Here is a 26,737-nt window from a genome sequence, read left to right as displayed (position 1 = left end):
GGATCGTAGTGCGAGATGGTGGGACAGCTTTCTAGATCAAGCCGAGCCACGTGAGGCGCGGCGCCGGCCGAGTTGTCCTTAATCTTCGTATCGCAACCATTCTGCTTCTCTACGCTCGCGATCCTGCCTAGAATCATCCTCGACTCTCGAGACCATGTCTCTCCTCGACTCGGCTAGGTCACTAGCTCGAAGCCGCGTGGCAGCTCGGCTCGTCGCCCGCCGATTCGTCTCGAGTTCGTCTCCTTCCTGGCCTGAAACCAAGTAGTACGAGCTGACTGCAATGTCTCGATACGTTTTTAGCCTCCACGATCGGTCCAGCCTTTGCATTTGATATCGTACGTCTCGCATCTCCTCCCAATATTGACCTGACCCCCACTTGAAATCATTCCTGATCGCCCTTGAAAAAAGGATGGCGTCCTCAAACAAGGCTCGCATGTTCTGCCGCAAGCACTCAAGGTCAGCCTCCGTTTCTCCTCTCCTCTACGTTCGATATCAGAAACTGATCCCTGTTCCGATCCTCCAGGTGATGAAGGTCTTGAACGGTGAGAACCGCTTGAACAAAAAGTATCCTTTCATCTGTGTCACGAACGGAGGAGGAACACTCGAACTCGCGCGATCGAAACGCCTCACAAACGAGTTGCAAGTGCCTGTCAGTTTCCAAAAACCCTTTCTTTTTGGGAGCTTGCTCAGCTCAATGTCTGGTTTCTTTGTCAGATCGGAGAACACCAGATTGTACAGTCTCATACCATCTTCAGGTCCATGTTGTCCAAGTACGCCGACAAACCCATTCTCGTCGTCGGAGGCATTGGAGACAATTGTCGCCAGATCGCAGAAACGTCAGTAGCAATTCCCTCTCTTCTTTCGCTTGAAGCCTGCCCAACGGTATGCAATCGCAACGACTGACGTAAACGCTCTTTTTGTCGAATAGGTACGGATTCAAGCACGCTTACATTCCGGCAGACGTGCTGAGATGGAGGCAGTCTATCTGGCCCTACCACAAACTCACCCCGGAAGAAATGGCCTATTCCCGCGTGCGTACTCTCGTGCTCTTTCTCTTATTGCCGTTCAAACCAATAGAACTGAGTAACGGACTTTTTTCCAAACATGATCAGGATGTTGACTTTTCGACAGTTCCTTTCGCCGCCGTCCTCATCTTTCACGATTCACGAGATTGGGGTCGAGACTTGCAATTGACGCTCGACTTGGTACGAGCTCAAGACGGAGTGTTTGGGACACTCAAAGACGAGAACGATGTCGAAGCTTGGAAACCCGAAAACCAATTGCCGGTCCATTTCTCTCAACCTGGTCAGTTTTTTCGCTCGAATACCGACAAAATCCTCGGTTCCACTGAAAACCTATGACTTTTGTCTTCTTAATCGAACGGGATTCAGATTTGCTGTGGGGTAACGAATTCTCGCAATCCAGGTTCGGACAAGGAGCACTTCAAGAATCGATAGCTGCCGTATACAAATTCACGACCGGTCACGAACTTCAACGGTAAATATATTATTCGATTACGTTTGACGCTTCGCAACTCGTATTTGACGTTTCTCTTGCGCGCGGTCAACAGAACGACGGGTGGTAAACCTACTCTTGCGACTTACGAATACGCGTCGACGTTGCTTCAAGCTGCCGTCTCACATTCAGAGACGGGGACTCCGATCAACCTTGGCGCGACCGCAGGGGATCAAGTCGAGAAATATGCTGGACGAGTGTACATGGTGGGAGACAACCCGAGATCGGACATTGCTGGAGCGAACGCGTTTGGATGGGAGAGTATCCTCGTCAAGACTGGAGTGTTTAGAGGGTCGAAACCTGAGGATGCTGAACATGTTCCAACGGTAGTCAAGGATGATGTTTGGGTAAAGTTTCTTTATCTCCTTGTTCCCGAGTCTGGAGGACTTCTCGTTTTTTGACTGACTCCTCGGGTTCCTCGTTCTTTATGATTGTTCAGGAAGGAGTCAAATGGGCATTGGAGCGAGAAGGTGAAGGGAAAGCCATCGAAGGCATGTAGATAACTCTAATTCGATAGACAGCAATGCGTAAGAAAACGAAAACAAGCATTGGGAACGTCTAGGTTCAGAAGAAGAGGCGAGTCGGCAAAAAATCCGCCCCTCTCTGTGCTTGCTCGCTAAAGGTATCTTTGAACACCGCGAGTCCAGCCTTTGAGTGAAAAACGTGGGTTGAATCAGCCTTCCTTCTTTGCGGTTTGGTGGGTTAACTTTTCTGAGCTCACAATGATGCCACAAGCAGCGAAGCCTAGAGAGATGATCACCCAGACCACTCCCCAACATTGGGATGATCCCCCATACCGCTTGGCGAAAACGGAAGCATCCGATTCGTTCACTTTACGAAAGATGAGATCGTCTACCGAGAAAATCGCGAAGGCAAAATCAGCAACACGATGCGCAAGAAGACAAGGAGAAGGCTCCGGAAAGCATCTTACCGCAAATGTCAAAGATAGAATACAGGCTACTCATGACTCCGACAAAGAGGATGTAGAATCGAAGTGCAGCTCCATGAGCGATAAACCAAAACCCGACAATGACTCCAACCGCAAACAGGATGGTCAGGATCGTCAACCAGTCTTTCCTGGCCCACCACAGGGTTAGGAGGAAGAACACGCCGACGACGATCGAGGCGACTTTGCTCGCTACAATGTCGAACCCGCAAAAGATCAGCCCTGCGCCAATCAATGACTAGTTGTAATTCTTCGGTCAGCTGGAGATGTAAAGCGTCGAGACGACACTGGCTTAACGTACCGAGCCAAGATATCCTGCCGGCAACGTGATCCAGCCAACGCCTTTTGACATCATGGTACAACCTATCGGAGCAGCACAAAACCAGCTTCAGATTATCGCTGTGAAAAATCGAAATGAAAAGGAACCAAGCGCACCGCCTTCGTTGGGATCAAGCGAGATCGATTTGATCTTCGCCCCCGTGCACAGTCCAGCAGCGGCGTGCGAGAACTCGTGAAAACCAACCTGCGACTCGACCGATCAATTGAATTTCTGGCGTGCGAGTCAAATCGAGTTCGGAACGCACAACGAGCATTTTCCATGGCCACAACACCCAATGGATAATTGGCACATTCCACAGGATCTGTGAGAAGCAAAATGATCAATACGAAGCCGTCAACCGCATGGAACGAGTGCAATCAACTCAACGCCAATTACGACAACATAGCTTGAAGCAGGATCATCAGCTCAATTCGGTTTGCCTAGCGCACAAGTGATTGCTCAACTCACGCGCCGATAACTCCAAGAGTCACCTTCTGGGTCGAGTTGGGTTCGAGCGAACTCCTCTTGTGCAGGTTGTCCGGGACCGAATCACGTCCAATCGAACGGGCCCAGGAATGCACGTGACTGACATCCTCGGGAATCGCCTTCCTGGACTCGGCAAAATCTCGCCAAAAACCCAGCTTTGGTGAATCGGCTTTCTCGAGGGAAACGTCTGGAGTCAAGGTCGAGGAATCCGTGGTGGCAGGCGGTGCAAGGTCGAGCATAGAATCGACTATCGTGTAGGCGGGTGCCATGATTGTCAGTCTGAAGGCTTTCTTGTATCGGAGTGAAGCAGGTGAGAGTAGACAGACTATGAACACCCGTTCGTGTCTGGGTCCGCGCAATTGCGGCGCAGCACGTTCCCCCGAGACGCGCAGCGACGTGAGGTTGCTATCCGCCCGAGACATAAACGGTCTGATCTAAAGGCGGACAAGACGTGCGAGGCCAACGGATCGTGGGGTAAATTGAACAAAAGGGGGGAATAAGTAGTTCTAAGAACGTCGACTACGACAAAAAATGAAGAGAAGGAAAAGAGCGAGAGAAACCGAAATCATGCTACACAGCTCAAACCCCAGAATCAAAAGGAAAATACAGGCTCACAGATAGTTGCGACAGCAATCTTTGTACATCGAGGGAAGGAGGCGACTTGACCATGGAGGCTAGACTTCCTCTTCCGAGATTTTGAACGTTGACGAGAACATCGCTTCGTCGGCAAGGTGGGTTGCGACCGTGTCATAGACATGGAGCAGGAGATGAGGGAAGCGCGCGGTAAAGTACGATAGGAATCCGCCTGGAAGATCGCCCAAATTGCGACGAACAGGTTCGGGTAGATCTTGATAGTGATGCTTCTGCAAGATGAGGATCCAAGGATTCAGTTTCAAGGTGGAAAGGCGACACAGCAGGGAACGTCTGACTTTGTTACGCAAGACACGTAGGAGATCTCGCAAGCTCGATCCGTCGTACTTGCGGTACTTGCCAAGATTGTCAAGTAGGGTCCTGTCGAGCGCTTTCGTCCAATCGTCGCCGACTATCTCGTTCGACTTGCGTTCGAGCGTAATCAGGGTTGGTGTTGGAGGGTCGCGTTCCATGATTTCGAATCGATCAGATGCGTCGCAAATGAACAGCAGGCGTTTCTGCGCGTTCCAGAAGAAAGGGTGCAGCAGTACTGCCTCGGCAGTGGGCCTAGACATCAGCAGTGTCAGTAATTGGGCTTCGTGCGAACAACGTCATTTTCTAGGAAGCTTACCGCTCCCTAGGATCGCTCGCGACCATTCGCAGGATCAGGTCTTGCACTTCAACCGCTTCTTCTCCGAGACCATCGAGCCGGTCTACGCTCGCCTTGCCTTGTAGAATGTTCATTTCTCGCTCGTAGCGACCTCCGAACGGATGCTCGCCTTTGGTCAAGACGTAGTAGAAGATGCATCCGAGCGAGAAAATGTCGATTGACCGAGTCAAGCGCATGCTCGGATCTGTCAAAGCGCCGTTCGAGCTTGCTGCGAGGGTACTGGTCGATCCTCCTGACCCAATGCTGAGCGACGGAGTCATCGCGCCAGTTTGAGCCGTCTCGTTCGGATCGACCAGTCCGCGCAAAACTTCCGGTGCGCGGTACCCAAACGACCCTGCGGCGTGATTGACCGTCTGTTGAAAAGAAGATTCATCGACGTCGAGTTTCTTGCACAGTCCGAAATCGGAGATGAGCATGCGCAATCCTCCTCCTCGTTTGGCGGTCGAGACGAGAATGTTCTGCGGTTTGATGTCACGGTGAACGATCTTGAGGTTGTGCAAGTGTCGGAGACCCGATGCAATCTGCTTGAGGGCTTTCTTCGGGTCGAGTTCAGGCACGAGTTCGGGAAAAGACGAAGGTTGGTCGATGAGGTCGTAGAGGGAGGCGGGACAGAGCTCGAGAGCAATGTAGAGGAACGTGTCGCGCTGCTCTTTGCAAAAGTACCGAATGACATGCGGATGGTCGTCCGACTCTTGCAGCAGGTTGACTTCATGAGTCGCAATCGTCACAAAGTCTTTCAGCAGTCGCTTGACAGCCACTGCTCGTCCTTGGAACTCGCCGCGTAGTACGACAGTGCCATGAGAGCCGTAACCTGCGAAAAATAATGGTCGATGAAGAGGCGACACACTACACGAGCGAGATGAGCTTACCAAGAATTGTCTCGCTCACGCACAGACCGCCGACAACTTGAGGATCGACGAGGGAGGCGCCTTCCTTGTCGCCCGAGGCAAGATCCTCGAGATCCTTCTCTCCGTTCGGCAAATCGTCGTCGAGACTGCCCTCCTTCGACATCGCCGCGCCGGCCTTCTTTTTGCCTTTCCCACCTCTGCGCCGCCGGTTCTTCTTGCGCGGCGCTGCCGGGTCCGCGACGCCGTTTCCGTCACTGTCCCCATCTTCTTCGTTTGCTGACACTACGGTCGACATTTCGGGTAGTGGCGGCGAGTCTTGCAGGCGCGGGGATGAATCCGCGGATAGCGATGGCGAGGTCTCGCTTGACGTTGTTGCGAGGCTTTCTGGCTTTGTCGGCAAGAGAGGCAGATCGGATGCGGGAGAGCGAGGATCATCGTTCGCGAAAGCCGATGGCGGCAGAGGAGGCAGCGCTTTGAGCGGAGACACGGTCGGCACGGCCGGGGGAAGAGAAAGAGACGAAGAGCGAGTGCGCTGGCGCAGTTGCGGCGGGGAGGCGGGAGTGAAAGTGAGCGAGGTAGGAGTCGGCGGGGTTGAAGGCGACCGACGACGGAATGTACTGTGTCCAAGCGCGATGCTGCTGTCTCCATGGAGCGAGAGAGCAGATGACGACAAGGACTTCTTCGGGGGAAGAGCCGGCTCTTGCTCGTCGATCAGTATCGCTGAGACAGAGGCGGGCGTGCCCTGCTGTGGAGCGGCCTTCTTGCGGCGTCTCCTGCGGTTGCGACCTGCCTCTTCTTTCACGCTCGCCTTGCCAAAGAATGAGGTCTTGCCCTTCGCCCAGAACCAGGCAGCCAGTGCGACGAGAAGGATCCCAAAGGTGAAACTGGTCATTTGCCGGTGAGTGCCAAGCTCGCGCACGACTGAGGACTTCATGCTCGCGAGCAGAGTCGAGGATCCAGGGAAGTGAGGCGACCGGCGACTTGGGGAGGGCTCGACTGTCACTTGAGCCTCGTTCGATGGTTGGCTAGGTCCAGCGTCGATCATGAGTGGCTCCGAGCTTGAGGGCGCAGGATCAAGGGTCGAATCAATGTGGACTGGAGAAGGGCGGGAATTTCGCAGGCGGTGCCGTCCAATCAAGTCCCAACTACGGTCACGCGAGCGTCGTACGCCCTCCTCGTTGTGCTCGGTAGTTCTTCCGTCTTGCATGTCAAGGTCAGAGCCGTCTTGAGTCTCGGCCCCGACTTGTGCTAGCCTTGCAAACGGCACGAGCGGGAACCTGTCTCGGCTCATGGCGAAGAGTTCGTCCTGCGCTTCGAGGCCTTTATGCGGGCCGACCCGGCCAACGAAAGTCGCGGCAGGTTCCTGCTGGAGGAGCGTAAAATCGATGGGCAGATCAGCCACGAGTAGCGGGTGTGGCTGTTCAAACATAACCGGATGAATCTCTTCATCTCCTCCGACCACTCGTGAGGTTGTGGGAATGGCGACGTCGAAGATGCCGACAACTGGCGAGTCGAAATCGATACTCCAATGAACTCCGGGTCGACCGGCGCGGAAGCAAACGAGAGATCCGTCGTGCATTGGCTGCAGGTAGAGAGAGTCGGGAGTCTGACTCCATGTGGCCTGCGTTGGGAAATTGGGGGAAGAAGCCGACGGCGGGGAGGGGAAAGTCGATGAGGAATAGGTTGTATACGACAACGTCTGAAGCGGCAGGGCAGACTGCGAGGAATAAATCGATAGGTGATACTCTGCGACAAATATTGTACGTGAGCTTCCTACTATCATCTGACACGTTGGAGGGGAATCGGCCACGCACCGGTTCGTGCCATGTATAGCAGATCCTCAGGCCTCTTGGCAATGTCCTCCTCGCAATCTTCCATAAGCCTCTCTCTTTGCACAAGTTCGTCTGATTCGTCCCATTCGCACCAGCCGGCGTTGCTGCCGAACACGCCGACGAGCCTTCCCGTTTTGAGATCGACCCCGACAAACTGGGTATGTTTCGAAGCCGAGAACATGCGCGAACTGTCTCCTGGAAATCGGAAAGGCGACAGGTTGACGAGCTCTGCCATCGAGAGAGGCAATTTCTCGAGACCTCCCGATGTCCGCGAGAAGACGTAGATGTCACCATCTCCAGCCGGCTCAATAATGTACGTCTCGTCGTCTTGTCCGTTCTCATCGACTTCAACTGGGGCGAGTCCCGTCTCGTTCGTACGAATCGTCGAAGCAGCGGTTGCAGCGCGACGCCGGCTGATGCTTTTTACGAGTGGGCCGCCTAGCGCAACCACCGCTCGGGACCGCTTCTGCCTCTCTTCCTTGGATCCCCTGCCCATTCCCCCGAGTGCAACGCCTCCATCATCGTGAAGTGTCCAGACCCACTGTCCCGTGTCTCGCTTGAGCGCGTGCACCTGACCGTCGACGGTCACGGCGAGAACAAGGGGAGAGAGCGAGAACGCTTCCTCGTCGACTGCCGCGTTTGGTTCCGGTTGCGGATCAGCGGGTGGAGCTAATTTGACCGGAGGCGAGTTGAACTTGAACTGTCTGATCGACTCTGGCAGTGGGTGGGGAGATGCCGAGCGAGAACTGCGGATGTGAGGAGGTAAAGTTTGCGGATCCGGCGGTGCTGGACCTCTCGGGGCCAGCTCGGCGGATCGTGACTGCGCAACTGCCTGGCCGAGCAGCTGGATCAGAAGGAGGACGAGAACGAGTGGGAGCCTCTTGCTGGTTGAACAAGACGAGCCCGGGATTGGCAACCGATGTAACAGGGCCGGTATCGTGGGAGCCATTGCAGGCGAGTGCTGATCGAGTGTGTGTAAAGGTGCACTCTCGTTTGTCGAAGTTGCTGGGGATGGTGAATGTTCAAGTTGAAGGATTCTGAGACAACAAGAACTTTGGGGAGAGCTCCTTTTTTCCGGATCTGCGCTTCAACAAATCCCAGCAGTCGAGTGAACTCAGGAGCTATGTGTTCTCTCTCAAGATCTGAAACCAAGCGCTCTGCATGTGTACATGGGTGACAAGATGCCGCGGAGATAAGCCGAGCTCGGGGTGTGAAGACGAGCTCTGGTCTCTTCGCTCGTGTCGGCCTCTTGGCACCGCTGCAGATATGTTCGACTGCATAGAGATACTCGTCAAATGTGAAAAAAGCGAGGTGCGTCAGTTTCGCGTCGACGTGCGTGTGAGCGAGCTGTTGCGAAGGCCCGCCGTCATCACGACGGCATCGCCGCATCGACGAGCGAAGTCGGTCCCGCTTTCGTTTCCCACCTTCCTACCACTCCAGCCACGCCACAATGGGAAAAGACGCTCAAGTTATCACTGCCTACCCCAACTACGCTCCTACCGGGTTCACCCAGGTGCGTCCAACAAGCCCTCCGACCTGGCCAGCGGGGTATTAACGTTGAGCGTGAGACAGGGGGGAGTCGGCAAAGACAATGGCAAGGACGGTATGGAACCTGGAGCTGAACACACCAAGGTCGAACGCTGGCACCGTGGCGAGCCTCGTCTCGAGGAATACGTTGGCTCGAACAAGTTGAAAGGCAAGGCTTGCCTCGTTACCGGAGGTGACTCGGGCATTGGAAGGAGTGTCGCTGTTTTCTTCGCACGCGAGGGTGCCGATGTCACGATCGCCTACGTTGCGGAAGAGGAAGAGGAGTGAGTCTCCTTCGACGCGGGCCCGTGCTGCGATCCGGCCTAAACACAAAGCTGACCCCGCACACTTCTCCCAGTGCTCAAGTTACCAAGGGTCTCATCGAGCAAGCCGGACAGAAAGCGAATCTCGTTCCTGGTGACCTGCGCTCTCAACCCGAGAGGAAGCGACTCGTCCAGAACCACATCGACACTTTCGGCGCTTTGGACGTGCTCGTCAACAACGCCTCTAAGCAGATCCAATGCAAGGACTTCGCCGAGATCGACATGGACAACGTCGTCGACACGTACAACACCAACATTCTCGCCTACATGGGCGTGACGAAAGAGGCACTCCCACACCTCAAGCGTGGCGACTGCATCCTCATGACGACGTCCGTTACGGCGTACAAGGGGTCGGCTGGAATGGTCGACTACTCGAGTACCAAGGGAGCGATGAACACGTTCATCCGCTCGTTGGCTTTGCAACTCGCGCCGAAAGGAATCCGCGTTGCTGGAGTTGCGCCAGGTTCGTCTGCGCCTTCCTCATTTCATTGGTCGTCATGAGAGTCTGCACTGACCTGTAACTTGTCTTCAGGTCCCGTTTACACGCCCCTGTGCGTATCTTTGAACATACCAAGCTGTCATTGGGGGTCGATCACTGATGCTTGAATGTTAACAACAGGCAACCTGCTTCGCGCACCGAGGAACAGATGGAAGACTGGGGAGTCGGAGAGATTCCGCTTCACGGACGCGTGGGTCAACCCGCCGAGCTCGGAGAGTCTTTCGTGTACCTCGCTACCTCGAACTTGTCGACCGGAACGATCGTCCACCCGAACTCGTGAGCTCGTGGTTCTTTCGCGCCTCGCACCTCTTTGTACTGACTGGTATTGCTTGTATTGACTGCCCAGGGGACAATACTTTGTGCCCTAAGCTAGTCAAAAATCTTCCGCTTGGTGGAGTTGGGTTCGAACTTATGTACCTTCAATTCAAAGTTTGTCAATAGTTACGTAATAGCAGTATTGTGAACCAGACAGACTCGGATTTGGTGAGCGTGAGGGGCGATCGCGACCGGTACAGTCATGTCGACGAATTGGCGAGAGCTGGAGTCTCTCCGCCGCGCGTCTTGCGATTGTCTCAACCACGCGATGAACCCCGCGCCGGACTCGCCAACACGCAAGCGGTCGCTCGAAGGCACGCCACAGGCAGCTGGCGGCGCTGGAGTAGCCGATCCGCCTGCCTCGTCGGATCCAAACAACCACCTCGCCAACGCCAACAAGCGGCCAAGGACAGACGAGACTCCCGCACCAGCAGAGAACGAGGACGCGAAGCAATCGACTATCAATGATGCACGGCCTCCACCGGGCCAGGGCGGCGCCGCCTTGCTCGCGAACGATGAACCCGCGACCGTCGCGAAACGGCTCACCACTGCGCGAAGGTATCTCGCGACTCAGACCCACCCGGTCATCATCCCGTCGTATTCAACCTGGTTCAGTCTCGCGTCGCTCCACGCGATCGAGAAGCGCTCCCTGCCCGAGTTCTTCAATGGCAAGAACCGGTCCAAAACGCCCACCATCTACAAGGACTACCGCGACTTTATGATTCACACGTACCGCTTGAACCCGTCAGAGTACCTCACGGTGACAGCGTGCCGAAGGAACCTCGCCGGAGACGTGTGCGCCATCATGCGCGTGCACGCGTTCCTCGAGCAGTGGGGGTTGATCAACTATCAGGTAAGCCCTCTGGGTCTACGCACAAACCCGCATTTGCTGACACACGATGTGTTGGTATGACAGATTGACGCCGACACCCGTCCCTCGGCACTCGGTCCGCCATTTACTGGACATTTCCGCATCCTCGTGGACTCCCCTCGCGGGCTCGCACCCTTGCACCCCGGCACGAAACCCGCTTCGAGTCCTTCAACTGCACTCCGTACCGATATCGTCAAAACCGACCCGTCCCGACCCTCGGCCCCAGACGCTCGACTCTCTTCTGAAACTGCCGCATCACTCGCCGCGCAAGCCTCCACGTCCGACCCTTCCGCTCCGACCGTTCCGGAACCGAAACCTTGCCACACTTGTGGCACAACGACAACCTCGATCCGCTACTCGTCTCTCCAGTCCCACGGTTCGATCGCCCTCTGTCCCGCCTGCTACTCCGAAGGTCGATTCCCTTCCTCGTTGCATTCTGGAGATTTCGTCCGCATCGATGCCGGCGATGCGTACTCGTTCTCCGATTCGAACGCTTGGAGCGATCAGGAAACCTTGCTCCTGCTCGAAGGGCTCGAAATGTATTCGGAGGATTGGGATCAAATCGCCGACCATGTCGGCACGAGGTCGAAGGAGCAGTGCATTCTGCGATTCTTGAAACTTCCGATCGAGGACAGGTTCTTGCAAGGCGCGACCGGCGAAGTCGGACCCCTTCGACACCTCAAAGCGATCGGAGACAAGGAAGAGAACCCAGTCATGAGTGTCGTTGCGTTCCTCGCAAGTGCGGTTAACCCTCAAGTCGCTGCGAAAGCAGCAGGAGAGGCGATTGAACAGCTCGAACAGACGCTGAGAGCCAAAGTCGAGAAAGAGGACAAGAAGGAAGATGCGATGCAAGTTGAAGAACCTACTACGAACGGGCATGCAAACGGAGATGTATCGACACAAGAAACGAAAACCGACGAGGCGACTCAAGACCCATCGACGAGTTCTCCCAAATCGAACTTGCAGAAAGCTGCAGTCGTCGCACTCGGTTCTGCCGCTGCGAAAGCTCATGCGCTCGCACTCGAGGAAGACGCTTCGTTGCACTCGCTCGTCACTTCGATCGTCGATGCTCAAGTTCGCAAACTCGACCTCAAACTGAAACATTTCGACGAACTCGAGTCGTTGCTCGAAATGGAACGGAGAGCGATCGAGAACCAGAAACAAGAGATGTTCCAAGAAAAGACCAAGATGCAGAAAATGATGAACGAGGTGATGGGACTGTGGCAACGCGCGAAGCAAGGTCAGGCATCAGGCATCTCGCAACAAGAGATTCAGAACGTGCTCGCGCAGAGTACCGGTCAACCTCCTCGTGCTTACCCGGTACAAAACCCGGGATCACCGCCAACGATTCAAGAGGGTGAAACACTGCAGCTGTCTTGAAAAGGGGGGTTCATAACAATGTTTCGCTTGGGTTGTTTACATTCTCTGTTTTAGCCTTTCTCACGCTCTGTCTTTCGTCTGTCTATTTCTGTGGCCGTGTAGGATAGTCTGCAAAAAGTGAAACACAAAACGACAATGGGCCGTGTCTCGTGTCCATTTCATAGGACTTCGGGATTCTGTGAGCACAAACAGCGGAAATTTCCATATTAAAAGGTTGTACGGCAGAGCAATCGAGACAGACACAGATTCTGATTACGCGATACTGATTTCGATACCAATCTGAATTCCTTCGGGTCGGCTTTGGCGAGGGAGCACATACGCGTCAGGTTAACGGAGGAAGCCAAGTGAGCGAGCCCGAGCTCGAAACTCACTCGGAAGGATCGGCCACAGCTGACGAGCTTGAAGAGCTTGACGTGCTCCCTGTCCTCGTGGAGCGGGAAGATGTCGTTGTGATCGACGGATCTTCAGGGTTGTTCGTAGAAGTGGAGCTCGTCGTTGTCTCTTGGACGACAGTCGAGGTAGATGTGGGCCGCCTCGTGGTCGTGAAGCGGGCAGAGACTCGGGTGGAATCAGGAGGGGAAGTGGCAGTAGGATCGCTCGAAGGGAACGTTCCGTTAGTCTCACTCGCCACCTCGGTGGAGAAAGATGTGGTAGTCGAGTCGAATGTCACAATAGGATCGGAAGTGGAGGAGGTTTCGGTTTGAGTTTCGGTTTCGGTCTCGGCAGAAGTAGTGGTAGTTGACGGGAATAGCGGAGGAAGGGGGATAATCGGACGGCGAGAAGTAGTGGTGCTGTCAGTTCCGGTGTCCGTTAAAGTCGAGCTCAGGGATGTTGCTGTCGGCTCTTCGGTCCTCGTGAAAGTCTCGGTCCGAGTAACGGTCTCGGAATCAGTCTCGCTGACTGTAGAGCTTGTCGTGGACGTGCTTCTTGACGAGAGCGTAGTCGATCCCTCACTGCTAGTTGTTCTGAACGGTGCGTCAGTATCCGTCTGAACTTTTCTTGCGCATGCAAGAGCTTACGAGACTGTTGTCGTTCGGGTCGGAAGCCCGGGAACACATCCTAGAGGAAAGAAAAGAAAATCGCACGTTGTGCTCGAGGTAGAAGAGGTCGAGGACGAGGAGCTGCGCCAGGAAAAACATAAGCTCTGAGGCTCGTTGAACTAAAAAGGGGATCGAGCTCACGTGACCGTCGTTGTCCGCGTCGGAAGCCCGGGAACACATCCCAGGGGAAAGAAGAGAAAATCGCAAGTGGTGCTGTGCCAGGGAAAACATCAGCGTTGAACCTCATTCGACTTGCAGGCGATCGAGCTCACGTAGGAGGCGCTGTGGTCGGCGAAGGCGTGATCGTAACGGGGGTCTCCGTCGTTGAGCTTTCCGTAGTCGTCGTCGTCGGAGAGGTCGTCGTTGTCCGAGGGGTCGTCGTTGTTGGAGGGGTCGTCGTTGTTCGAGAGGTAGTCGTTGTTCGAGAGGTTGTGGTCGTCGGAGGGGTGTTTGTGGGCGGAGTAGCAGTCGGGCTATCCTCCGCGGAGCTCGTTGACGAGGTAGAAGTCGTCGTCTCCGTCGTCTCCGTCGTCGTTGTCGGAGGTGTCGTCGTTGTTCGAGAGGTTGTCGTAGTAGGAGGGGTCGTCGTTGGCGGAGTAGTAGTCGTGGTCGTCTCCGCGGACGTTGTGGTTTCGCTTACATCAGACGTAGTCGTGGTGGTGATCCTCGTAGTGGTGGTGGGAGAAGTGGTCACGGAATTGGTGGTAGTAGTAGCTGACGTGGTCGTCGCGGTCGCAGCAGTGGTAGTTGTGACCTCCGTGCTCGTTTCGGTTGTAGTAGTCGTTGATCCCGTTGTCGTTGTTGCAGAGCTTGTGGTGGTCGTGGTAGCAGGCCTGTCAACGATGAACCTAAGCTTCAGGCGCAGTTACGCTTCGAAAATTTCGGTGGACGTACCCAACAACGGTCACGAGCTCGACATCGGTCAGAGTCACCGTGGCGACGCTCTGAACTCCTCCTAGCGCAGTGAAAGTCACAGTTTCGACTCCAGTCACGAACCTCGTCTGACTTGCAATCACGACGATGTCGCCCGACAACGTCGTGGTGAAGAAGCCTGGAACCGCTTCAACATTCAATGACTTGAACCTTGAAGGCTTATCGATTGGAAGGTACGTACTGGGTAGAACCTCGGACAGGGACATTTGTGAGACTGTGACATCCGGAACGGCGACAAAAGAAGTGATGGTTGAAACGGAACCATCGTCACGGGTCGTGAGCTGGGTCTGTTCAATTGAACGGTGTGAATTCAAGGTTCCGTTCATGCTGAAAAACTGGATCAAGGCATACTCGGGTGATGCCATCCTTCGTGATGGTCTGTGTACGCCCGTCAATCACCGTGGTGATTACCTGCTTGCCTTGCTTCGCCGCATCTGATTTGTTGTTCTTGTTGTTCGTGACCACTACTGCCGGGGTAATGACGATGATCTGCATTCGACCGAAACTTTTCAAGACATCTGATAACGTAGGAGCTGGTATGGGTGAAAGAACTCACGCAGAGCAGCCCAAGAATGAGCAGACAGCACAGACCCCCAACTATCCTCTTCCTCTTCTTCCTGTCCCTCTCTACTGTTCCAATTCCGCCTGCCGAACCGCTACTCGGTCGGTACCGCTGATTTTGGAGACCACTGCCACTTGAAAGCGAGTAAGGTGTTGTCTAAGAACCACCCCCATCGCTCAGCAAAAACCTCCAATTTGGGAATGTGACAGTTGCACTTACGATTGGTGGCGAGAAGCGGTAACCACTCGACGACATAGTGTTCGGATGAAAGACGACGAAGAGCGGCAAGAGTGACAGAGAGAAGGGGTGATCGTCCGTGGGTTGGAACCCAGCAAGACTTCCGCGGAATTGACTGGAACCCCTCGAAGAGGAGGTCCAAACGGATCACGAGCCTCGCCGAAATACGCACTGCCCTCTGTCGGTCTCATCACGGGTCCTTCGTCGCCGAAGCCTGAAGGTTACCGAGATTTTGTTAATTGAGGCCTCGAAAGTTTGGACCTCGAAAGGGCAAAATCCAACTTGCCTCCCGGGTTTTCGGGTTTCTAGGCGTCCGCGAGCGTGGCGCCCCTCGCTCGACCAATTGGAGGAAAATTCAAAAGCTACATTGGAGGGCTAGAACGGGGGGAAAGACCGCTGCAGAGACTTTGCCGTAGACGGACAGAGAGACAATGGAGAAAGAACCGAAAGATAGAAAGAACAAAGTGAGGGATGATCAACATGAGAGGCCGCGAATGGAGCAGAACGAGGTCGGGAAAGGAGGAGAAATGAAAAGAAAGGAAACAAGACAAAGTGCGAAAAAGACAACAAGCGCAAGGAGAGGGGAGTTTGTCGAGATACACGATCAAGAGAGGCGTACAGGAATGGGCTCGTTTCCGTCAGGTTTGAGCCTGATTGTTCCCCGCGAGCCAACCAAACCAGCTGTTGCCGTTCGCACCGGAAGAACCTGACTGCACCGCAGTCCAGTTTCCAACTCCACCTCTACCGGTCCTCCCTTCGTACCTCGTACCTCCAACTGAGCTCGGTGTACTCGAACCTGAAGCGCCCGCGGGGCCCGTTTGACGAGGTGCGAGTCCTAATTGCGCGAGAAAGTAATTTGCGCGAGATTCGGCGGAAGTTGAGGAAGGTGCGGCAGTTCCGGAACTTCGGGCCGTTTGATGGTGGTGAGATGGGTTAGTCAACGCGTCTTCGAGAATCGTCTCCGCGACTCCCGGCGCGTACATCTGCGCGAAAGCGAATGCGCTGTCAGATAGAACTTTTCATCGAGTAGAGCGAGAGAGGAACCTACATGCGGGTCGATCGGGTTGTACGCTGGTGGACTGATACTTCTCGTGCTCGCAGTTTCTCGTCGTTCCCTCGCGACCTCTCGAAGTAACCGTTGTTCGAGAGTCTGCTCTGCATCGATCTCGTTCTCCGAATCATCTTCATCGTCGTCGTCGTCATGACCTGCGTCTCGCTCTTCGTCCTCATCGCTCTCGTCGACCCTGTTCGGGAACCGATGGATCGAATGCAGCGAAATGTCGAGCAAGCCGGGAGTCGGCGGATTGTGCACATCTTCATCTTCCTCCTCTTCGACCCCGGTTCCGTCACCCGCTTCCCGAGCTGGACTATTGCTACCGTTCTCGGAGATTGGCGCAGAAGAGGAAGCGTTCGACAAGTTCGAAGCATGTCGAGAGTGTCGCAACGGACTCGGTCGGATCGGTTGTGATGGAGATGCACCAAGCGCACTCGCTGCACCTGCTGGAGTTGCCGAATGCGAGGCAGCAGGTCGTTCGTGTCTTCTTCTTCGGTTGCCCCGAGTCGCTGGGGGAGAAGTTGGCAAGAGCCGGGATGACGATGCGGAGGAGGAAGGAGGTGGCCTTCTCGTGGGAATCGATGTAGTGGGTTCACCGAGAAGGTTAGACGATGTTGATGCCGTACCGTTGACCGCCGCCGATTCGAGCAAGATCGATCCGCGCTCGCTGCCATAAGCAGGTGGAGGTGCGAGGGTCCCCATCATAGGTGCGAGTCCCCATTTTTTCACGTTCGCTTCGATAAAGACGAATCCAGCCTGACCGAGGTTGACATGAATCGAACAGGCACCGTCTGCGCCAACAGTGGGGAACAAGTTGTGTTTGTTGAACCCGATGAAAGCGTCGTCGAGCTTCTTGCCGTTGCGTGTGAAGAACACGGTACCGCTTCGTGGCCGGTAGCCAACCCCGAGCGTGTCACCTTCGAGCAGCGGGGGTCCGTAAGATGTCGCCGTGAAGGGGAAGTTGTGCGACTTGAAACCATCCGACGAATGGTAGCCGATCGAGAAGCGATTCCAACCTGGCGTCGAGAGACGTCAGTACAAGCTACGGAAACGAGTCGAGAAGAAGTCCAGTCATACCTGGTAGCCTGAAACTCGGATACGGCTTTGTTGCCAGTCCGATCGAGATGTTGGTCGCTTCGGGTTTCTCAAACATCTTTGCCTCCCAATAGTAGACCTCGTTCAGTTTCGGCAAGGGCAGGTTGCTCTGCACGCAACAACCTCCTCCCTCTTCGGGCGCCATGCCGAATCCATCCGCGAGGAAGGTGATCTCGGTTCGAGATTGTACGATCAATGCCGGGTTCGACTCGTAATCGGGTTCGAAAGACCATGCCGACACGCCCTTCTCCTGAATCGAAAGGAACTGGGACAGCGTAATTTCAGTCGGCTGCGAGTTGGGCGGATACTGGGTTTGCCAATCTGCGGGGCGACGGGGAAGCGATTAGTTAGTTAAGGTCGAGCGAGCCGAGCAGGAGGATGTTGACGTACCTTTTGCTCGCAGATACCCTACTTTGACCGGCTCTTCGACATCTTGCATCCAGCGCGACTCGACGCCTTCGAAGCCGCCCTCTGCGTCGACCAAGTCCTCCCGCTCGAGGTTGGTCGGCCCGCCTTCCTCGAGCAACTGGATCCCCCGTCGCCGCTTCAACAGGAGGATGATCAGGAGGAAGATGAGGAAGAGCAAAGTCGACAACACTATGATGAGCGGAATCAGGATTGCCAGAGTCTGATTGTAATCCGACCCGACCGAGAGAGCAAGTCGTCAGCCGTCAATCTCTGGTGCACAACCGAAAGGCAGTCCGGGGGTGATACGACGTACAGCATCGTTCTCTCTCCGGGGATCAGGGTACAGGGTCGGAAGAGATCCGCCTCCATCGCCGTCACCGTCGTGGACTGGAGGATACCGAGGCGGGTCGTTCGGGTACGGCCATTGCGGGATGTCGCTGCCATCCTCGTACGAGCGCAGTGCGTCGATCTCGCTGATATACTGTCGGATCTGCTCGACCGGCGATGGTGCGCCGCGCGAAGACGATGCGAAAGCAGCGACGATCGGCCGAATGCCAGAGAGGCGGGGAGATGCGGTCGCAGTGTCGGCGTCCATGGCGATCAGGTCGGGCCCGGGCAATCGCATGACGCCTCACAGGCTACAGTCGTTGCTTCAGTCGTCGAGTCGAGTCGGGTCGTGTCAAATTCGAATCGGAGCGGCGAGATGATGGTGTCGTGTGTGCAGTGCCGAGGTGAGATAGACGAGCAACGGGCGGGATCGCAGCGCTAGGCCAAGACTCGCGTTCACACAATGCCGGCTACTGGCTGAGCGGGAGGAAGTGGCAGTTGCTGGAGGGGCTCGACCCGAAACTCGCGCTGCGCAGGCCGTCGCGCGCCGACTGAATTGCAGAGGGGTCAATGTCTCGGATATTCGCGACAGAAAAGGCTCGCGCGTATCCTTGCAGCCCATCTAACGCAAGCTCTGTAGTCGAGTCAAAATACTCTGATTGCTCACGGAAAGTCCGAGATTTGACAGGGTGAATGTATGCGCAGAGAGGAGCCTGATGACTGAGCCTCTCCGCAGAAATTTCCCATGCCATCTACCCATTCACCACGCACCTCGACCTGCGGAATCGACCGTTCGCGATGAGTGGACTCGATTGGCAAGCTCCCGACTTCCTCGCGAACCAGTCTGGCGATGACTGTGCGGCATTCTCACCGTGTTCCCCTCTCGCCTGCGGGCTCTCCCACTTGTCCGACTGACTCGGAATGCGTCACAAACAGATCTCGCCTCGCTGACTTCGTTCCTCGACGCATCGACCACTGCGAAACTGTTCCCGAACGACCAGCCGCACGACCTCGCCGTGTTTGACGGCGGAGTCGGCTCGCTCCTCGCGACGAACGGCGCGAGTCCGTCCTCGCCAGAGCTGACGAGCGATGCATCGGGCGCATCGCCAGCGTCTTCAGATGGTACGCAGTCGATTCCGACGGGTCCGCACTCGAACCCAGCCTCGCGACGCTCGACAGGCGGCACTTCGGCTGCTGCGCAAGCGAGTCAGGGCGCAATTCCGAAACCGCATGACAAGCGCAAGAGCGGCAGCCCGGCATCTCAACAGGCAATCAAGGACAGGAGATCGAGCACTGGAACAAACGCAGCTGCCTACCACTCGCACCCAGACGGAGTCGACGGCGACGTTGCCAGGAGTGAGTCCCGCACCGTCGATCGTTCTTGCGCGCGATTTGATAGGGACTGACGAGGCTCTCTTCGCTCGCGCGCGCTCGCTTTGGGTCCCGACTTCGCAGGTGCATCACCCGAGGAGGAAGACGGTGACGGCAAGAAGTCAGGGAAGAAGACCTCGGAGAAACGCAAGGCGCAGAACCGCCAAGCTCAGCGCAACTTCCGCGAGCGCAAGGAGAAGCACCTCAAGGAGCTTGAAGACAAGGTTGGCGAACTCGAGCAACGAGCGAACAATTCAGAAGCCGAGAACTCGGCCCTCAAGCAGCTGCTCCAACAGTGAGTCCGAGTCAAAGCGCGCGTCTTGTTCCAAATGCTCGCTCGCAGCGCTGACCTCGCGAGCATGCTTCACAGGCTCAAGACGGAGAACGAGCGACTCAAAGTGTTCGAGTCGACATTCTCGTTCAGCTACGACAAGGACGTCACCAACTCGGCCACGATGCCGTCTTCGTCAACGTTCCAGCCGCCGCCTCCCGTGATTGCTCGACCGCCCCTGCCGACAACCAGTCCTTCCTCGTCCTCAAACGACTCGTCGAACGCATCCTTCTCGTTCGACAACTCGTCGTTCGACTTGCCTGGATCTCGCTCGGCTCTGCCGTTGGCCGCTTCAAGCGCCGGCCCCTCGTCGTCTTTCCCCGCTGCCTATCCCGACTTTTCGACGATCGCCTCGCTTCCGCCGACTTCGAGTGGTTCTGCGTTTGCCGACAACTCGTTCCTCAGTAGCTTGACCATGCCACCGACGCCTCCCGTCGTCACCGCTGGATCCGAACCGCCCATTTCTCCTTCCGCCATCACGAACGCATCATCATCTGCGTCGACGTGCTCTTCGTCGGCATATGTGACCACGCCACCGTCCGATTCGGCGCCGCAGGACCTCTTCGCCACGTACCGAGACCCGTTGGCCGACCTGGCGCTGCCGCATGCTTCGCTCGCGACTCTCGGTGACTTTGATCAGCTGTTCCAAGACACTTCGGCGGATGATGTCCTCCTGTTTGAGGACTCGATGAAGCGATTCATCAAGTCGCCCTCCCCGCTCGTCCAAAGTTTGCCTCCAGCATCGCAATCGTCAACACCGTTACCGAAGACCCCTTCAGACTCGAACGAGCTGCTCAAGTCGAGCTTGTTGCATGCCGAGCGATACGAAGACATGAAGCGCAAGTATGGGCTGGCAGGACCCAATTGTCCTTTCGGCGGCCTCCCCGACACTGTTCCGTTCACGTTCGATCTCGACAATCTCTGTTCCGAGTACGTGACCTCTCTCCATCTTTTTTCGGTTTGCGTCAAGATTTGCGTGACTGACATATTTCGTTCGACGTGTCCAGATTGAAGGCCAAGGCGACGTGTCAAGAAGCAGCACGACAAGCACTCAAGTCGGCCATGGCAGAAGATGCTCAGGCCTCTCGTTCAGCTTACCCTTCACAATTTTGAGATCACCGCCTCCAACACACAAAACACCACAAACATTTAGAATTCCCGGCCCCGCTTTCGACCCTTTCTGCTATCGCCCATGGCGTTTCTTTGTCTCGGTAGCTCGACGCTCCTTCATACACCGCTGCGCGCCCTGGTTGACACCCCATCGCGCTTTGTCTGAATTTTCGTGTCCTCATCAGTCCTTTTTTTCGCTCTCACTAGTTGTTGATACAGTCCAATATCGTGTACTTTTTTTTTTGCTGCCCTTAATTGGTCTTTGCTGCTTGAGTCAATGGACCCGTTCTTTGTGTCTTCGCTGAGCGCTATTTGTATTGTCCGGGGTTTCCGTAATTATTAGCCCTTTTAATCGGTTTAAATGCGGCATATAGGCTAGCATAAGGGACGTGTTAAATCATCTCCCGCTCTATCCGACGCGACTCGACTCCGGGACCGACAAGCGCGCTACCAAGGAGAGGGGGGTACTCGAGACATCGACACGGTCCTTCCAGTACAGCACTCAGCAAAGGAACGACAAGAATAGGAAATACGCTCATCCTCCGTCCCTCGTGGGATTGTCCCGGACCTCCACCCTCCCTCGAACCTAGCTCGGAACACGTCAGTCACGTTCAAGACTTGGAGTCTCGCGTACACGAGGTACTGGCGATTTCAGGAACGCGTCGAATCGTCGAGAGTTGTCCCTTCCCCGTTTCGCTCCACCACTTCTTTTGTTCCCGTCAAACTCGATCCCTGCTCCTCGGATCCTCGTTCCGTCGGAAGCGAATCATCGACGTGCAGCGAAGCAGCAACATCGATAGAAGATCTTCGACGATTTCCATACAAGGTCCAGCCGACTCGAAGCACCAAAGAACCCGACTTTCACTGCTCGCTCAAACCCGCCTTGCTCACTCTAAGAATCCTGTCCGAATATCGCTACAGGTTGAAACGAACAAAAACTGCGCAACTCTTTGGAAAAAAACCAAACACGAACGGAAAAACGACCTTTTAAACGACGACGGTTCTTTCGAAAACGATGAATTTGTCGTCGCCTCAGCCGTCGCATCAGGCGACACCGGAGTTTCCACTGAATGATCCCGATTTACCTTCCTCTCCGAACGACTCGATCGTTTGCAATGGTCAGTGCCAACCACTCCATCCGTCGAAATTCAGTACCACCGATATTTACTGACGTGGGGATGATTTTCTGCTCAATGGGGGTTTAACAGCATGCAAACAAGGCCTTGAAGAGACTCAGGACAATACGGTCGTCAGTTTTGGGAAATACCTGTTTCAGTGAGTAGCCCTCTCCTTCAAGGAGCTTGACCATGATTTGACCTCGAGACCTTGGTTCATTATTTGAATTGCAGCGTTGATTGGTGAGCGGCTGCTGCATAGTATTCAGAGGTTGCCCGCAGATGACTGACGGAACTTGATGCACGAATCTCACGCTTTGTTCGCGATCCAAAGCTTGTGAGTATTCTTAAACGATCATGCGCGTGCTTCAGAGAATCCGCTGACCCATTCGAATCATGCAGCCGTTGCGCCAAGTGTCACAATCTTGTAGAACACGACACGAACCTTTTGCTGCTGTCGGATGGCAGTCCCGTATGCGAGAACTGTTCTTACATCTGCAGCGTGTGTTCGAAACCAATCCACAACGAAGCGATCGTTACAGGTCCGTGCCAATATCTCTCTTCTGGAAGTGTATCCATCCACTGAATCCGGGCTCGTGCTGTCCAGGTGACGAATCGTACCATGCGGAATGTTTCCGATGTCGATCGTGCTCGAACAAGATTGAAGAGCTCATCTTTGCCAAAACAACGCAAGGCATCTGGTGCATGTCGTGTCACAACGAGCGAGTTGCGAGAACGCGCAAGCACGCCGAGGCGAAGAAGAACCGAGGAGCTCGTAAAGAGAAAAGCGGAGATGGCAGTTCGGCCGTCGGAGGTTCGAGTTCGAAAAGTAGCAGTAGGAGCAAAGGTGAACGAGAACACCGAGACCGAGACCGGGATCGGGAGAAAAGTAAAGACAGCCTCGCTTCGACTTCGCAACAATACGAACCGGAACCTCCGCTGCCACACCACTCTCATCACCATGAATCGCACGTTCCAATTCGTCCTCTACTCCCATCACCCATGAACGGTCTCGGTACTTCTCTCAATAGTGACCCGTCCAGCCATCGACGGATCAAAACGACACCTGGCGATGCTCCGCGGCATAGTCCTTCGGTCGACTTGCCTCCATCCGGCTCGGCTCAATCACTCAACACGCTCGCATCTGATCGATCCGTCACGCCCACAATCCATTCTCGTACGCCTTCGAACCTGAACCCTGACGACCCGCATTCTCGACCGCTCAATCCTCCGAGCCTCAAATCGCTCCGAGACCAATCCGCGTCGTCGAGTCGACGACCCTCGGGAGAGAGGTCTTACTTCAACGACCCCCAAGGAGTGGCTCCAGCATCCCCAGGAGCCCCTCACGACGCGTTCCGGCCACCGCAGTATTATGGTGGTGACGGATCGCTTAGCCCAAAACTGCCGTTCGATTCGGGCGCGAGCTCTCGTCAGGGGTCTCTCTCGGCTCCGTCAGGGGTCGACAAAGCTGCGAATCGACGCTCTGGGTTCTATGGTAGACCGTCAGTCAGTGAAGACAGACCGTTGACTGCTGCTTCAACGGAAGAGACGAATTCTGGTGCTTCCCAAACACGAAGTCCTCCAACGAACGCGACTGCTGGATTCTCGTCTCCACCGACCAGTCCACCACTCTCTTCAACTTCCCCTACCGTTCCTCCTCCGACAGGACCCATCGGGTTCTCCAACTCGCTCGATTCGTCACAGAAACTGCATGGATCGATGTCATTCTACGATCCCGACTCGCTCTTGTTCCTGAATCACATTGGATCTCACCCAGGATCCCCTCAGCAGGGGCAGGTGCCGAAGGACTTGCCTTCGATCGTAACCGCAGCCGAAGACGAACAAGAACACCTTGATTCTCCAGCAGGACGGATCCCTCGCAAACATCGGTCGCCATTGTCTGATGCAGATGATGATGATGACGACGACAGTCAGGACGAACACGAAGAGGGTGGACTCGAAGGAGGACGAGGACGTGGAGGCAAAAGCGAAGTCGCTCGCAAAGTTCGAGAATCGATTCAACTCGCGAAACGAGATTCAGACGGACAAAGTTCCATCTTGCAGAATGGACTCGATGTCGAATTGGTCGAACTACTGTTGAGCGAGTTGGAAGGCACCAAGAAAGAGATGAACGACCTGCAGGGCAAATACAATGCGTTTCGCGTGAGTTGACACTATGAGAATGAACGGGCTTTCAGAGTATGGAGGGGATGTGCTGAATTCTTAATTTTTCGCAGCGTGCTTCTCGATCTGCGTTTGACGGATTCAATATGGCTCGGGAAGAGTACGACAAGGAAGTTGCTGCGCGCAGGGAGACAGAGCAAGAGATGCAAACTCTCCGCGCCAAATTCCTCGAACAAGCGAAACGACTCGCACAGGTCGATCAGGAACAAAAACAACAGGAGACCCTTAAGCGACGTTCGAAGGACTTGCGGAACAGTGTGGTCGGCATGGAGAAGCACCTCAGCCAGTTGAAGACCGAGGTTGCCCTATCGACCGCTCAAGTTGCCGAACTGGCTGCTCTAGGTCAAGACGAGTGAGTCTTAATTCCAACATTTCTCGTCAGATTGTAACTGAGATCCGGTCTCCTGTTTCTCGCGCGCAGGGCTTCCTCCTCGACTGCCGAAAGACCGAGTTCGACACACGCATCCCACGAAGAATTAGTCGAAGCGCTCCATGCCCGACTTGAAACGGTCAAAGACGTCCATCGCGACGAAATCAACGCGCTCGTGTCGCAAAAGGATGACCTCATCCGGGAACTCGCAGAGCTGAAACAGTCTCGCGACAACCTCCTCGGAGAGAATGCAGCGCTGCAAATGCGCAACGCCGATCTCAGCGAGAAGCATTCCGAAGCGACGAGACAATATGACAGTCTACAGGACCAGACGAGTAAACTTCGACTACTCTCTTCACCGAACCCGGTAGCGGTGAATGGACGCCCCACGATCGGTCACGCTCACTCGCCGAGCGGATCGAGTCTATTGTCCACCTTGACCGCCGGGTCGGGAGCAGGAAATAGCGCAGGTCGTTCTCCTCTTGCAACCGCGCGGGTGATTGGGTCTCCGTCAGAATTGGGTGACTCGTTCCGATTTGCGAAACCGGAAGCGGTCGAGGCTTCGAGTCGCAACAAGTTCAAATGGGGAAAGGGCAAGAGCAGCAGCAGCAGCAGCAGCAACCATCATCAAGATTCGACGAAATCGATGCCGCCACCCCCCGTACCGATCGCGAAATCGCCAACTCTGGGTAGACAGGGCTCAGTCGAACAGAAACACAACTTCCAACCCGTCAGCATCCTTCGGCCGGTCCGATGCGATTACTGCGGTGACAAGATGTGGGGATTGAACGAAGTACGATGTGGTCGTGAGTTCCTTTTTCGACCATCCAAACCGCAGCTTGATACCAATGCTGATGACCCTATGATCTGCATCAAGATTGCGGCTCATATGCCCACGCGAAATGCTCTGGATACCTGCAGGGCGGATGCGGATCGAGCGGACCTCCGTCAAACCAGGACGACACGCTCAATTTCACCCCGAGTGGACCTCCAATCTTTGGAGGGGATCTCGTGAGCATCCGCTCTCCCTGCTATCAGTGGTATGTATGTACTTACGCTAGGCTTCCTACAGATTCTGCAAGCAAAGTCTGAAGGTCGCGAAATCCCTCTCGTCGTGACCAAGTGCATCGAAGCTGTCGAGGCCTACGGTATGTCGAGCACCCATCAGGCATCTTCCTGTTAGTATTGCGCTGACTGGTGGCTGATCGACAGGAATGACCTACGAGGGAGTCTACCGCAAGACGGGAGGAATGGGTCAGACGAAACTCATTACGCAGCACTTTGAAAGCAAGCAAGATTTCGACCTGCAAGATCGCGACAAGTTCAACGATCTCGCGGCAGTGACGAGTTGCATGAAGAACTACTTCCGGGCTCTACCGAACCCTCTGTTCACGCATGACCTGCACGAAGAGTTTGTTGCTGCCGCAGGTGCGTTTGCAGTATTCCACCACTTTCTCCCTTTCACTGCCCTTTCCTCGACATTGACACTCTTCCTTTGGTCAAATAGAGCTCCAAGATTTGGAAAGTCGCCTGGCAGCGCTCGAGGTCGCGCTGCACAAGCTCCCTCCAGTACACTTCCAGACCGCCAAAGTCCTATTCCAACATCTCCAACGGTAAGTTTATCGTTGAACCAAACAGCAGATCAATCAGCTCACGCTCGTCGCATATGTAGCGTTCAACTCGAGAATGCCGAAAACAAGATGACCTCGGCCAATCTCGGAGTCGTGTTTGGTCGTGAGTACCCCTTCACCCCTCTCTCCCTTCCGTCCTCCCTGGACTCACATGCAACAAATTGTTCACTTCAGCCACTGTCCTTCGCTCTGCGGTTGCCGCTCGAGAATGGTCCGACATGGGCCCGAAAGCCAAGATTGTCGAGATCCTGTGCGATCACGCCGATCACTTGTTCGATCAACCAGGCGCTTCGGGGTCTTCGTCCTCGTCGCAACAAAGATCTCTTCCGCTTCTGCCTGCCAGCACCTCTGCTTCTGATACCTAAACTCGACCCCCCGATCTCCTCTGTGAAAACCCCTTCGGAACAAGGAAAGCTGCCCCCATCTATCTATTCTATTCCCTGCCCTCCCCGCTCTTCTCGTGCTTTTTTCTCCGCCTATCGGTGGGCTCACCCTCGATCACCAGATACCCCATCATCGTTCTTCTTGTCTCTTTTTTCTTCTTGGGTCTAGGTTGCACCACTTGCTCATTTTCCTCTCTTTTCTTCATACACATGGCCCCAACCTGCTTTTCTTTCTGTTTGTTCCCCTCTTTCGCTGTCTTCAGTACTCCTGATTTGGTATTCCCCTTTTTCGTTTGTTCCTACCTTTTTGTTTTCGTTTCCGGTCCTTTCGTTCAATCTTTTCTATTTTGCAAAGTTACGTTGTGATTGTGTGCTTCTGATATCAGGTAAAACTCACGTGAGAACGATAGTCTATTTGAAACGCG

General features: G+C 54.9%; 9 protein-coding genes across 9 annotated transcripts; 5 read left to right on the top strand and 4 right to left on the bottom strand.

Annotated features, from left to right (window-relative positions):
* Positions 1–154: 154 nt before the first annotated feature.
* Positions 155–2,014, top strand: JCM15063_006220 (uncharacterized protein; the record flags this gene model as incomplete). The annotated part of the gene is made up of 10 exons (XM_076680029.1): positions 155–233; positions 301–335; positions 409–456; positions 524–649; positions 715–836; positions 929–1,031; positions 1,113–1,305; positions 1,392–1,497; positions 1,571–1,862; positions 1,955–2,014. 10 exons carry the CDS (start codon positions 155–157, stop codon positions 2,012–2,014), a joined length of 1,164 nt encoding a protein of 387 aa, XP_076532885.1.
* A 65-nt stretch (positions 2,015–2,079) lies between these two features.
* JCM15063_006219 (M50 family metallopeptidase) lies at positions 2,080–3,535 on the bottom strand (the record flags this gene model as incomplete). The annotated part of the gene is made up of 8 exons (XM_076680028.1): positions 2,080–2,163; positions 2,237–2,367; positions 2,447–2,699; positions 2,763–2,824; positions 2,897–2,984; positions 3,046–3,102; positions 3,168–3,186; positions 3,249–3,535. The coding sequence occupies 8 exons, from the start codon at positions 3,533–3,535 to the stop codon at positions 2,080–2,082; spliced, it is 981 nt and encodes a 326-aa protein (XP_076532884.1).
* Positions 3,536–3,940: 405 nt separating this feature from the next.
* IRE1 (bifunctional endoribonuclease/protein kinase IRE1) lies at positions 3,941–8,195 on the bottom strand (the record flags this gene model as incomplete). Its single annotated transcript, XM_076680027.1, has 5 exons — positions 3,941–4,129; positions 4,196–4,463; positions 4,528–5,377; positions 5,436–7,160; positions 7,229–8,195. 5 exons carry the CDS (start codon positions 8,193–8,195, stop codon positions 3,941–3,943), a joined length of 3,999 nt encoding a protein of 1,332 aa, XP_076532883.1.
* A 501-nt stretch (positions 8,196–8,696) lies between these two features.
* On the top strand, positions 8,697–9,963 carry JCM15063_006217 (uncharacterized protein; the record flags this gene model as incomplete). The annotated part of the gene is made up of 6 exons (XM_076680026.1): positions 8,697–8,759; positions 8,819–9,057; positions 9,132–9,559; positions 9,629–9,647; positions 9,716–9,871; positions 9,942–9,963. The coding sequence occupies 6 exons, from the start codon at positions 8,697–8,699 to the stop codon at positions 9,961–9,963; spliced, it is 927 nt and encodes a 308-aa protein (XP_076532882.1).
* A 215-nt stretch (positions 9,964–10,178) lies between these two features.
* On the top strand, positions 10,179–12,161 carry JCM15063_006216 (uncharacterized protein; the record flags this gene model as incomplete). The annotated part of the gene is made up of 2 exons (XM_076680025.1): positions 10,179–10,763; positions 10,827–12,161. The coding sequence occupies 2 exons, from the start codon at positions 10,179–10,181 to the stop codon at positions 12,159–12,161; spliced, it is 1,920 nt and encodes a 639-aa protein (XP_076532881.1).
* A 1,308-nt stretch (positions 12,162–13,469) lies between these two features.
* On the bottom strand, positions 13,470–14,951 carry JCM15063_006215 (uncharacterized protein; the record flags this gene model as incomplete). The annotated part of the gene is made up of 5 exons (XM_076680024.1): positions 13,470–14,034; positions 14,096–14,421; positions 14,486–14,623; positions 14,691–14,852; positions 14,916–14,951. The coding sequence occupies 5 exons, from the start codon at positions 14,949–14,951 to the stop codon at positions 13,470–13,472; spliced, it is 1,227 nt and encodes a 408-aa protein (XP_076532880.1).
* A 620-nt stretch (positions 14,952–15,571) lies between these two features.
* JCM15063_006214 (SSH4 family protein) lies at positions 15,572–18,085 on the bottom strand (the record flags this gene model as incomplete). The annotated part of the gene is made up of 5 exons (XM_076680023.1): positions 15,572–15,916; positions 15,982–17,003; positions 17,065–17,403; positions 17,473–17,710; positions 17,804–18,085. 5 exons carry the CDS (start codon positions 18,083–18,085, stop codon positions 15,572–15,574), a joined length of 2,226 nt encoding a protein of 741 aa, XP_076532879.1.
* Positions 18,086–18,615: 530 nt separating this feature from the next.
* On the top strand, positions 18,616–20,632 carry JCM15063_006213 (bZIP transcription factor; the record flags this gene model as incomplete). Its single annotated transcript, XM_076680022.1, has 5 exons — positions 18,616–18,673; positions 18,754–19,173; positions 19,273–19,483; positions 19,559–20,449; positions 20,527–20,632. The coding sequence occupies 5 exons, from the start codon at positions 18,616–18,618 to the stop codon at positions 20,630–20,632; spliced, it is 1,686 nt and encodes a 561-aa protein (XP_076532878.1).
* A 1,012-nt stretch (positions 20,633–21,644) lies between these two features.
* On the top strand, positions 21,645–26,294 carry JCM15063_006212 (uncharacterized protein; the record flags this gene model as incomplete). Its single annotated transcript, XM_076680021.1, has 13 exons — positions 21,645–21,747; positions 21,838–21,904; positions 21,979–21,987; positions 22,147–22,286; positions 22,352–23,907; positions 23,982–24,280; positions 24,350–25,104; positions 25,176–25,309; positions 25,371–25,446; positions 25,511–25,726; positions 25,806–25,911; positions 25,971–26,032; positions 26,104–26,294. 13 exons carry the CDS (start codon positions 21,645–21,647, stop codon positions 26,292–26,294), a joined length of 3,714 nt encoding a protein of 1,237 aa, XP_076532877.1.
* Positions 26,295–26,737: the final 443 nt, after the last annotated feature.

Source organism: Sporobolomyces koalae (assembly GCF_050403365.1).
Source record: "Sporobolomyces koalae JCM15063 DNA, S_koalae_JCM15063T_v1_ctg30, whole genome shotgun sequence".
Lineage (NCBI taxonomy): Eukaryota > Fungi > Basidiomycota > Microbotryomycetes > Sporidiobolales > Sporidiobolaceae > Sporobolomyces > Sporobolomyces koalae.
Note: the sequence above shows the minus strand (reverse complement) of the source record. Positions and strands in the feature narration are given on the sequence as shown.